At 37.1% G+C, this 12,760-nt stretch overlaps 1 protein-coding gene across 7 annotated transcripts in view; it reads left to right on the top strand.

Annotated features, from left to right (window-relative positions):
• INPP4B (inositol polyphosphate-4-phosphatase type II B) overlaps positions 1–8,029 on the top strand; it is a 353,066-nt gene extending 345,037 nt beyond the window's left edge. For 5 of the 7 annotated variants that reach the window (XM_065877996.1, XM_065877994.1, XM_065877993.1 and 2 more), the window contains one exon: positions 7,897–8,029. In XM_065877996.1, the coding sequence (XP_065734068.1) occupies positions 7,897–8,029 (133 nt within the window). Of the gene's footprint in view, positions 1–6,471; positions 6,647–7,896 lie in introns of those variants that run through there. The other 2 variants (XM_065877995.1, XM_065877992.1) reach the window with 1 other exon arrangement.
• Positions 8,030–12,760: the final 4,731 nt, after the last annotated feature.

Here is a 12,760-nt window from a genome sequence, read left to right as displayed (position 1 = left end):
GGAGAGTGCCAAACTAGAGCAGTGAGACAAGGGTTGTTTATATTTTTAAGTACTTTAGCCACAAACACAGTTACAGAATGTTTTAGTGACTAGTCTGGTTTCTTCTCTCTAACTGTTATTTTGAAGCCATTAAAACTAAGTCATCCTGTAGGAGCTCTTGTACAAAGAAAGGCGAATAACACTGCATGGGAAATAGAAAATGAGTTATAGGTATACATCCGCATCTAAGTACCTATTTCTTTGTAGAAGCACCCTATTTACCTGTTTAGGAACTAAGGTATATGGTTTGGTTTTGTTTACTTTTAAAATAATTTCCTTAAACAAACTTCATTCCACATTTCAGCTCCTGTCCAACCAGGCTGGTGGAAAGTCAGTCTCTATTATTTTGAGCTTTTCCTCTTGCCACGGGTCTTATCTTGCACTGAAACTTCTGGAAGGCTTGTCGGTATCTGTCATCAGCTGCTGATGTGCCCATTTCCTATTCATTATGGTATCTTTAAGCCCCTTCATTTCCTTACATCCAAGCCAAGCTCAAGACAAGGGAACCTTTGGCAAGGTGGACCAGTGACTTAGGGAGAGCCTCCCTAGATGCATCTTGTGGCCCTCCATACTGCGCCACTCCCCACCCCACCCCACCCCCCCAGGCACAGACACAGAACAATGCACAGGGATTCACCCTCCAGGCACCAACTTTTGTCCCTTTGTCTTCTCCCCACTGTTTCTCTCTCTCTCTCTCTCTCTCTCTCTCTCTCTCTCTCTCTCTCTCTCTCTCCCCCTCTCCCTCCCCGTCTCCCTCTCTGTCCCTCCCTCCCTCCCTTTCCTTCTCCGTTTCCCCGCTCTTTTCTCTTTCAACCCTCAAAGATCCTTTTGCCCCCTCAATGGACACCTCATATTCTCTGTCGTAATATTAAAGAACAACAAATCTATTTAGTTCAGACAGCGCTTGCTTTCAGCATTGCTAAAATCCCTGAGGCACATGCTTTATGCTACAGCCTAAAATATAAGAGAGCAAAACACAATTTAATACCTCAAAAATTATTTTACCACTGTCTTACATATTTAAATATAGCAGTCGCATCTCATTTAGCCTTCTTTTATCAAAACAAAATTAACCTTAAACACTTCCTCATAAGCATTTTTCTTTAGCCCTTTAATCATTTATGATATTTCTTTCTGGACGTCATCCAAGTATTCACCTTGTTAAAATTCAAAGATCAAAACTGGAATCAATTCTCTGAAAATGGTCTGATGGAAGCAATTATACTTCAAATTCATCCATTCTCTCTTTCTCTCTCTTTTTTTCCTTTTTAAAGTTTTTTATAAAACACTTTCATCAGTCTTGAGTTGTTTTTTTTGGGCACCTGCACTTTCTTTTCAAAGCAATGTTAAATATTATCTGAAAGTGTCACTACCTGGAGCCTTGCTTCTTCTGACAAGAAGATATTCCTATTTTCCAGGCACTTTGTAAAACTAAAAGAGTGAAATTGGAAGAAGAATGTAAAAGTGATACCGGGGAGAATTAAACAATGAAATATGTCATTTTTTTTTTTTAATTCTGAAAGTAAATAAGAATGAGTGAGAACCACTGTCGAGATTAAATACAGTGTCAACATGCTTTGCCTTCTTTGATTTTTGCCCCGTACCCTATTTCTTATTGAACTGTCACCTATTCTATTAGTAGAAAAAATATGCATCTCTAGAGTCTAGAGTCAGTTATGTTTTAACAGAATCAAAGAATCACAGGAAGGTAGAGATGAAAGTAATTTTAGAAGTTGCTTAATCTAATCTAGCAACTAGCAAGTAATCACACCTGCCGGTTTCTGAGAGGTAGCGAGAAATCTGTGCTCAAAGGATCACAATCATAAAGTAGAAGGCATATGGTTTTTCCATTTGACAGACAAAGATAAAAATTCCCTGTTTGCTACTTGCACAGGTTTTATAATCCTTTTTTCACCTGTGGAGATAATAATTCTAACCAGTTTGACTGTTTGTAAGGAATGAATAGATAATATCTATAAAGCAGCTATCACATGATTGGATATGATACATGAGAGATCTCTTTCTTTACTTCAAACACTTCCATTGATTTGCAAGTTGCCCAGACTTTAAACTACTGAATCTTTGACTATCTGAACTCAACAACCACTTAACTATAAATGTTCCTGTTCTCTAAGCCAATGGAATTCTTCTCATTCCCGTAGCCTTCAGTCTTTTCCGATTTGCCAGGTTCCCAAGCCCACTGTCATCTTCCTGGTGACCATGCTCTGGTATCCTCTAGTTCACAATAGCCCTCCCCTTAGACTGTCATGTCCAGAAGTGCATGCAGTGCCCTATGGGGAGGACTCCTTCCTCTGAGTGCGATTTTCATAATACTGCTCTTTCTTTTGTAGCAAACTTGTCTATGATTATTGGACGCACTCTATGACCTGGACATTACAAGCAGTGACATAGTCTTATGTCTTCTAAGTAATTTCTTAATTTAGGGGCTTTTCCTGTTGTTGACCTAATGTATTTTGAATTAGATTCTGAAATTCAGTTAAAATGAAGATATCATTTTAAATGCTGCTGGTGATTCAGTAGCCACCAAGGCTAATCTTGATTCTAAGCCAGTGGAAATTATCCCAACCTTGATATTCTTTTATTAAAACTTCCCCTCTGTTTAAAACAGTTGCACAGTTTTTTCCAAAAGTCCTGGAAATATACTTTCAATATTCTAATTATAAATTAAATTTTTGGAAAGTTTTGGTAGGTAATTTGACATCTAAGAGTATTTTGAGTCATTAAATTTCACACTGGACCTTGATCTAAACTGAAAACAAAAAATTCTTCTCTTATTTTTTATCATTTAAGCAAACTGTGAACCAGGCAAACTACATATTCAGGATCCTTTTTTGCAACTTGCTGTTGTAGAAGCCCAGGCAAGGCCTTTACATTTGTTTTCTCATCTATGAAATGTGTAATTCAACTTGAAGACTTTTTAAAGTCACTCTACATCTGAAGCATCTCTGATTTTATGATGTAGGTACCACTCTCAAAGCTCTTCTTGATAAAGACCTACATTATGTTCGTTTTTACACAGATTTGCCAGTTTAAAATCTGACACAATCCAACATTCTAGAGCCTGAAACGTGATGCTCTATTAAGATCGATTTATCAGCTGAATGTAGACTCAAATAAAGTTCTGTAAGATACTGGCTCTAAAATCTTGGCTCAGCATTTCAAGATGGTGTGCCTATAGCTCCGAACTTGGATGTAACGAAACATGAAACAGTCTCATTTTAGCATGGAAGGAAATCAGCTTTCTCGTCAGAAGGAAAGATTTTTCAATTCAGTTTTAACTGGTAATTTTCCTTTAAGGGAGCTTGAAGAGCTGTAGTGGTTAAAGGAATAAACTGTCAAATAACAATACTATTCATGAATAATTACCCAGCAGGGGGAGATAGGAGGATTCTAACTTTTATCTTTAGAGGTCTGACTGATTTGAGAGGATACCTATAGTGGGAGACTTGTGATCTAGGATACAGCCATAGTTGCTGACAGAAAAGAGGGGGAAATAAGCAAATATCATCAAGTCACACACGTTGGGTTTTATTGAAGGAAATGTCTCCTTGTGTAGGCAGTGATGTGTTTAAGAGTGAGACATTTCCTTTTACTTGTTTCTATTTTAAGTGATTGCTTTGACAGGTCTTTGAAGGAAAAGGAAATCATTTTCTATCCTCCAGATTCAGTAACTGCCCTTAAATGTCAGATCATGTCACATTTTCAGTGGAAACAACATTGTGATTTGCTTCCATGGTGATCTACCAGTCAGTGATGGCTAAAACTAATGACCTTGGATTATCGGGGTACTGTGCAAGGCAGCCACTAATTAATTATTTGTCATAATCTCCCAGGGAGGAAATGACTAATGTTATTACTTAGTACATCCTTTGCATTCACACTAGCAGAGTGCTGAAAAATTCATTTGTGGCCCTGAAGAAATAACCATTTGTGCTGTTCTTAGCAGGAAGCAAGGAAGCAGCCCCAAGAGCACCTGTGTCCCCTCGGTGACATAGTCAGGGCCTCAAGCTCTATGTGCTGTGGCAGGCTTGTAGGCTACGTTGCTTTCAAATTTCAGCTGAATAATAGAATGACTATGTCAGAGGCGTTTTTAATATATTATTCTAATCTCCAGAGATTGCAGTTAGTAAGCAACAAATTAATTCAATTATAAAACTGCCCCTCAAAAAGAAATCTTTTAATGTAGCACTTTTTACTTGGAAGGCATATTCAACAAGCAGACTTGGAAAATATTAAATGTGCTCTGACAGTTGTAGGGCAAAAAAGCCATCTGGTATGAATGAGTCCCCTGTATTTGGAGTAAGGACGGTTACAAGATCCTTTCAACTTACTGGTCGGCCAGTTGTCTGTTCCTCAGCCAGAGCCTGTCTACAGGTGGTCCCACTGGGAAAGAAAGAGTATTTCTATACTATTATTGATAGATTGTGGTTAATATTTAACCTAAATTTGTAATCAGAATTTAATATTTATATTATGATAGATAGATAGATAGATAAATGATATAGGAGACTCTGTACTGCTCTCTTAACAAGGAAAGGAACTGTGCACGGCCCCGGGCGTCCCCGGGAGTCCCGACCAGCAGGACAAATCCTTGTGAGTCCGAGGAGGAACCTGTAGGGGTTGAAAAGAGAAGAAGGGGCAGGAGACGCGAAAGAATGGAGGCAAGACAAAATCCTGATCAAGCCTCAAACTTTTATTGCTGCAGTAGCTGTATTTATACAGTACAGAGAAAGGGGGGCGGGATCCAGAATAAGGGAAGTACTTGGCAAATTATCATTGGTGCTGCGTGCGCGGGCTTTCGTTTTAGGCGCGGGCTTTTATCTCATTAAGCAGGAAGAGAAGCAGGATGTCGGCCATCTTCTAATGGCGAAAACTTCTTGGCTCCCAACAAGGAACGAAAGTTTTAACAAGCTTAAGATTTGCTACAGATAACCTTCGTCTTAATAATGGACAGGAGGGAGCGTTAGTGAAGGTGATATTAGAGAAATAATATTGGACAAGGAAGTTTTTCTTAGTCACATTCAAAGGTATCCATACTTTAAAATCTACTGCATGTTTCCTACCTAGTGAGCAGTAGAAAGTTAAACAAGTAACCAAGTACAACTGACAATAGGAATTATGCAGCCCTCCCTTTCACTCAACAAACCACTCATTTTCCAGATAATATTCTATTTCACTTTGACACTGGCGCCATAGTCCTTAGGTCTTAACTGAACAACAAGGAAGCACCAGAGCCCAGCCCAGCGTGATTAATTTGGTGTTTTAAACTGAGATCGCTGTTTGAAATAATTACCACTGCTGTTTGTCCACATGTGGCCACTGGATGTGGTTGACACCAGGTCAAAAACATCTCTGTGTAGGAGGTTTTCAGAAGCTGCAACTGGTTGAAAGGGGGTCACGGATGCTAAGGGGCTTGTGTAGAAGGTACCTTTGCATATACAGCCCTGTTCATAGACCAAGCAACAGCTGGCTTTCTGCCTCAAAACCTGGAGGAGCTGACAGAGATCAAAAACTCCTTGACAACTGAGAGTGACTGAAATTCTGAATACTCTGAATACTGATGAACTATACCGTAGAAAAGCATTGGTATTTTCAACTTACATCAGTATGGCAGATTTCAGATGTGCCGTAATTGGAACTGCTTTTAAGCCCAATTACAAATGCTTATTTTTCACTTTTACAGAAAATACACAACCTGGAAATTTAGAATCTTTTATTTTTCAACATGTACTCTGTAAATATGGATCTCTTTTCAGATCTGGAGAGTCCATAGGAGATAGATTTGGCTTCATTTTAGGAAGATGAGCAGAACAACATAATTTATGAGCTGAACCGATGAAAGGGTGCTGAGTTGGGTTTGGTTAAACTAGTCTTATGGCTGGCAAGGATGACATGTCAGATATTTCATTCATTTTAAATACCAAGCCATTTCCATTAATCATTTTTATAACTTTAAATACGTTATATAGGTACAGTAACAATAGACAGTGTGTTTAAATGTGCCAGACACGTCCGTTTCCTTCACTACATACTGTGTTTCTCATTTCATTTTCCAAAGATGTACTTATCAGATTATTTTTATGGGCTGATCCATATTTTAGTTTTATTCATGTAGCCTTGTCTATTGGCCCCGTCATGCTTCTCTGACTCTTCCTTGTGCATATACATGTTCAACCCATGTGAATATCATCATAGCATTTCTCTCTTCCTTTTTGCACAAAAGCCCAGTTGGAAAAAATACGCAGGATGCATTTGGGGCTATTTAGCATAAAAACTTCATCTGAAACTGCTGTATTATATAAGATAATGTGTTGTATTTCAGGATATTTAAGGTTGAGTTTCTTTACTGTGTGAACGCTATACTATTTTCTTTTCTCCCCTAACTCCCCCCCCCCACCCCCCGTTTAACAGCAGACAAACCCAGGGAGCACTGAATGAATCTGATGATCCTGAAACAGGCTGTCTAACTGATAACAAGCCAACTTCTCGACACTTCTATCCCGTCGCCTTGCTGCTTGTCAGCTCACACCTGCTAGTTGTGTGGCTTATTTTAAGTCTTGCATTACTTTTAGCCAAATACCAATAAGTTTTATGTTGTACTCCTTTCTTTTCTACAACTGACAATGGACTTTAAATTATGGGGACAACGCTGTAATTTCTACATTTTCAGAGTCACAGAATTTAAAAAAGAAAAATGTTTGAATTGTAAGTGTTTTATGTGTTTTTCCTAAAATCTAAAAAAAAAAAAGAAGTACTATGCATTAAGTGAATTATTTTGCTCTTTTGTTCATGGAGAAGTGTTTCCCTCTGTTAACTAGCTCAAGAAGAAATTTTAAATTCCTGTCTTTGGCATAAGACAAAGAACAGAATCCTGAAAGCTTGACATTCTTCATTTCCTCTTCCTCTTCCCATTAAATTTATTTAAAGAAATTAAGACTGAATTTGCACAAACCCTGAGACCCTGAGACAAGTCCTAGAGATGTGGGAGGTTCCAGACTTGATTTCCACTGTGCCGATCTCATTGTCGCCATCAGCTGATAGAATCTTCTGTTTGATATCTTAACCTGTTAGTTCTGTGATTTCTTTCCTGCAATTAACCCTTTTCTGTCAAGTAACTTTCTGGAGAGAATGGCTATTTATGTTTTGTAATTAAATGAACCCGTTTGTAACCATGGTTTGGGTTGATTTGGCTCTCAGAGTACTTTTCTATTCTTTTTAACAAAGTCTTGTTTGTGTCTCGATGCCCCATTTTCAGCACCTGTGACTTTTGTACTGTCTGTACACAAGCACTCCTCTTGATAAAGCTGAGACTTGGACCAGGCTGTCTGGAAAGCCATTTTCCTCTTCGTTGCACAGCTAAAATAATGCAGTCAAATAGAGATGAAACTTTCCTTTAAAAATCTATATGGCCAGACTTAATAAATTAAATGCCTTATTCCTAGAACCTACATCCTTAGGGCTATGTGTAGATGTTCATGTGTTTTAAAGAGACTGAGAAATTCACTTGTGGAAAAGTTATAAAAAGGCAGATATATTTATGAAACGAAAATGAAGCTGTATTGTGGAACAAATTATATTTAAAGAGTTTATTAAACCTTAAATATATGTTAAGAGCAAAGGGACTCTACTCATCTTTTTTCTGAGGGCAATAATGGTATTGGGCCTGGCCTAGGATTTAATTTTGTAAGATGTATCATCATTTGTGAAAAAAAAAAAATGTAGAGTTGAATCTTTGTTATTTTTACTTGGACTGTTGCTGCAACTCTGCATTGGACAAATAAAGCATATTTATTTATTCTGTGTTTCATGAAGTTGTCCTTTTTCCCCTTCCACCAGAGAAGGCTGCCGCATAGAAAATGTACTGAAGAATATCAAATGCAGGAAGTATGCTTTCAACATGCTACAGCTGATGGCTTTCCCCAAGTACTACAGACCTCCAGAGGGGACTTACGGAAAAGCTGACACCTAAGTTTACCAACATGTAAATAAACAGGAACACAAATACGCTTCCGCTGGATAATCTCTACCTTTTTTATGTTTTCATTGTCATGAATTTGTGGAGGGAGGTGATCAGGGATATTTGCCCAAATCTAGGAATTACTTGAATTAGTTACCAGCATACGACTCTGAAAGAAATCCATTAAACAAACCTTGAATCATATCGCGTTTCTAGGTCTAAGCTTGTATTGATTCTTGCTGGTTGAGATCAGCTCAGAAAGTGTACATTTTATTCATGGGGTATTTTAATGAAAGGCATTCTGAGAAAAGCTAGGTCGCTACAGGGGACCTGGGGGTGATTCAGAGAGTGGCCTTCTCCACTCCAAAGCTATGATAGAGTGTAAAGGGAAGAGAGGCTTTGAGATATTATTCCATAGCCTTTCTCACAAATAACCTGAGAGCCCATTTTTGGGCTTTAAAAAATATTTTTCTAGTTACTTGAGACTAGGGAGAGTTAACTCATGATTTTGACTACAGAAGCAGTTTATGTGTGCTTGTAAGGACTTTTGTCATCCAGTGGAGGTGTGACAGGTCCTCCTAAACACATAGATGGACAGTGTTAGTAAAGCAGTAAAAATACTTTTCAAAAGCATAGTATCTTCTCAAAACTCTGACTTAGGTTCGATGGCCCCATCAGCCTGAACTTTATGTAGTCAAGTTCATGAAAAACTGTAAAATATCTTTGAGGTGTTTTCTAGCAGTCATCTTGGTATAGAATGTAGATGGTGTAAGTATGCATTGTCTAGCATCGATTAGTATACGTGAATAAACCTTTTAAAACATAGGCCACCATAACTAATGATAAACCAAAACAATTATTTCTCTGAAATGGAATTTCACATTTGCCCTTACTTAGTAAAATAACACTGAAAGTTTTCCAAAACTCCAAATCAGAAGTTGCCTTAGAGATCATCGTGTATAACGCCATTATAAATGGCTAAATTAAAGCACAAGGAAGATATACCCCCAATTACCCAGCTAGATAATTTTAGAACCCCGGTTACAGTCTCTTCTTACCTTCTTAGCTTGTGGCTTGTCTGTTCTCTAAGTTGCCGCACTAAATATATACATGAAGATTTGGGAAGAATGCTAGTTAGTTAAATAGAAATTGGCATTTACTGCTGGAATTGAAGCTTGGAGTATAAGGGTCTGAACAAATGAGATTTTTTTTCTCCAAATTTTAAGAATCTATTCTTTTTCCTTTCTCCTCAGAGGAGCATGCCATCCAGAGCATAAATCTCCCTTGGAAATGCCAGACGCCTGTTACACTGACACTTCTTAGCTGTGACCACAGTCAGTGGATGATCTTAGGGGCTTTCCATAGCTGATGTAATAGCTCCTCCACGAAGATGCCTGTTGAAATGAGAATTCCAAACATATCTCCAGGCTCATGTTAGGTTTTTCAAATTACTGCGTTTCAGATAACGCTTTGGGGCTTTTAATGCCAGTATTATTAATCTATTATTTTAGTTAAGGACTTGTGGGCATTATACTTGAGGCAGGTGTCAAACTATTTACAGCCTTTTTCATAAGAAGATGCTGTGCACCGTGGATCTATTCATGGACAGGTTATCTTGGTGTTCTCCTTTATGCCTCATTCTTCATTTCACTGAGTAAATATAATCTTTGAATTGTTCAATTTCATTTGAAAATGGTAGCATCTGTGATTATTTTCATTATCCCACTGGATTTAAGGTACAGAGGTTGGGATGACAGAGGTTTCCTTGAATAACTATGAAGCCTCATTCAGTATATCAAATGGTAGTCTGAGTTCCAAGATAACTTAGGTGATTTATCATCTTGTAAATATTCTTATAAACAATAGCTTTTTGTTTGTATTTTTAAAAATGAAACCTCTTGACTCAAATATGGAAAAAAAATTAACTACAAAGCCAACAGTAGAGTTTTGGGAAGGCATTTCAAAGACCTTTTGCTTTTTTATTAAGTACTAATATAAAAATTCTAAAAGAGTGGAGCTGACTGTAATACAAATGCATGTAAGTTCTCACTTATTATTAGCATAATCGTCTGCATTTCCCTACTGGAAGCTTATATTTGTGCACACTTCTAAAAGTGGATTTCATCCAGAAAATTTTTGTTTCTTATCGACAACAATGTTGCTCCTTTCCTGAGAGGTATTCCAAGTATCCTTGGAAAACTACTTCATTATTTCTTAAATGATTAACGCTTTCTAAATCAAAGGAAAAATATTAAACAAAAAGTTTTAAAACCTCTTTTGTACAAACACAGGCTCAGTCATGCTTTTCTATCTTCATTTTCATTTAAAAGATGCACCAATCATTCTATTTTAAAGGATCACGTTGAGTCAGAAACTGAACCAAGAAAGTAACATTTCCAAACAAGACAAGTTTTTGGGGTTCAAAAACATGTTTTCCCTCTGATATCCTCAAATGTAGATAAAAATTCTGTATTTGCTATTTACAAAGTCCTATAGAAAACATATTTAAAAACAAGGGAAGGTGGAATCCTAATTATGTTTGACCCAGTGACCAAAGATCCAGAGCCTGAAAATGTTCTACAAAACAGCTGAACATTAAAGTTTGAAATGTTTTATTGAATCAGACCCACATTTTAGATGCACCCATTCATTTATTCCTTGTGTGGTTGTTTCTTTCTTGTAAATATTGCCTTGGGTTTTGTCTACACTCTGCCCAAACAATCCTTTGATGTAAATAGTTTGGTCAATCCGATAACCCAGTGAGTCAGAGCAACCATCTGATCCTGCTTACAAATTGTACTGAAATGACCAACTGCCCAGTTAGAGCAGGAGCCCAGGTAACTAACCTCTAGTCCTTACTTTATAAGACTAACACCTCTTCTTCTGAGGAACTGTGAAGTCTTAAAAGCTAGCATCTGGATGAAGGATACTTCCCTTTTTTTTTTTCGCTCAGCTAAGTATAGTATTTTGCACAGAATAAGATGGTGGAAAAGAAAAAGATTGGTGTAGAGCCATGCTTTTCTTCCCAAGCAAATCAAAGCCCCCTCCTATGTCAAGTTTGATACGTGCCAAGAGGAGGATAACAGTGGTGTGCTGGAAAGTGGCTCATGCTGACTTATGATAGCTGATCACTAAATTCTGTAAGCCAGTTGTGAGAACACAGCCATCATTAAATATTAAACTATAAAGTACAGTTGAATCGATTTTATTAAAAACAAAGGTAATAATCAAAACTTACCAATTCCCAATTGTTTTAGTACATTTTACTATTGACCTCTGCCCTTGAGGTTGTTTATGTCAATTGTATCTGTCCAGTGGAAACACAATATTATAATGTGCTAACTGTGCCTCTCTCTCTTCCTGACCCCACATTCAGTAACATCACATCCCTAGCTTGAAATTGACCACAGTGGGAGTTACACCACAGAAACTTCCAAATGCTACCAACCCATACTTTGAACTCCTGGAAAGCCAGTTGTCAAACAATTACCAGCACATAACTGAATGCCGCCATCACTTTTTCTCCAGAAAATAACCAAAAATGGGAAGCAGTATTAAATCACTAGAATGATATAAAATGCAATCACTCATCTTCAGATGGCTACAATTTTGATTTGCTTTTTACCCTCTTTAAAGACTCCTATTAGACTATAAGTAATATTTGATGTTTATATTTTATTCATAATTAAATCATTTAATCATAACGATGTGTTTTAAAAACGTCTCTCTCTATGATGTTCTGCAAGAGAAACCTCAGCAATGCAGCTTTAGTGTACGTAATAACAACTTCAGGCTAAATTCAGGGAAATGTTAGCCTAATTAGTGTATCACTAAAAATGTGCTTCAGTATCAGTTTTTAAGTTTATCATTTTAGCATTAGCTAAAAGAAGAAAAACGGTAACATATTACCATGCCCAGATTCTAATAAATATAGCTCAATTGAAAACCAAACTGTTAGATTAAACAAGTTAAACTCTGGCAGCGTACTAAATCACACAGATGTTTTAGGTGTTTGATTTCCAAACAGGATGGTCTATCCGTGGTTTAGGTCAAGATACAGGGCACCTTTTGTAATCTTTTGAGAAATAAATTAACTCTTATCACCATTTAAGAAACTGGTCTGAGAAAAAACTGATGAGCAGTTGCAGAGGGAAGCAAACATATTGAACACAAGGCATCGCAAATAGCTGGAGGCTTCACAAATTATGTGCTGCTGAAGAGTTGTATAGCGGATTGACAATTTCAGGTGAATTCACAGATTCACATTCATTTAGTCCAGCTGTAATCGGCAAGAGCTATGCCCTTTCCCCCCCATATTTATGTTTCATTGCTTTATAAACAAAGTACTGGTGTATTAGAGCTTTTGTTTCTTTGGAAGATTTAAGTTAGAACTTTTCCAAACAGATGCTATCTCTAGCAAAGACTGTCTTTAAGAACAGAAAAATACAGTTAATGTTTTAGATAAAATATGGCAGGCCAATTAGGTATAAAGGTAAGGTATGGAAATTTGGATTTTTCCTTCCTGAGTCATAGTGTACATTAATCACTCTTTTAATTTTATTTCTAAGCAAGTAAGGGGAATCTAAAACATTTCTGATGTCAAAGAAATCATAACAGGCTATTAGTGACAAGGAGGTAGGAAAAAATTGTAAAGTCATATTAATTTAAAAAATGTACATGCCATCAACTCTCCTGAGTTTGAACTTTTATAGATTGCATGAATATTTAGAATTTTAAATTTGA

Source organism: Phocoena phocoena, chromosome 5 (genome assembly GCF_963924675.1).
Source record: "Phocoena phocoena chromosome 5, mPhoPho1.1, whole genome shotgun sequence".
NCBI classification, from domain to species: domain Eukaryota; kingdom Metazoa; phylum Chordata; class Mammalia; order Artiodactyla; family Phocoenidae; genus Phocoena; species Phocoena phocoena.
Note: the sequence above shows the minus strand (reverse complement) of the source record. Positions and strands in the feature narration are given on the sequence as shown.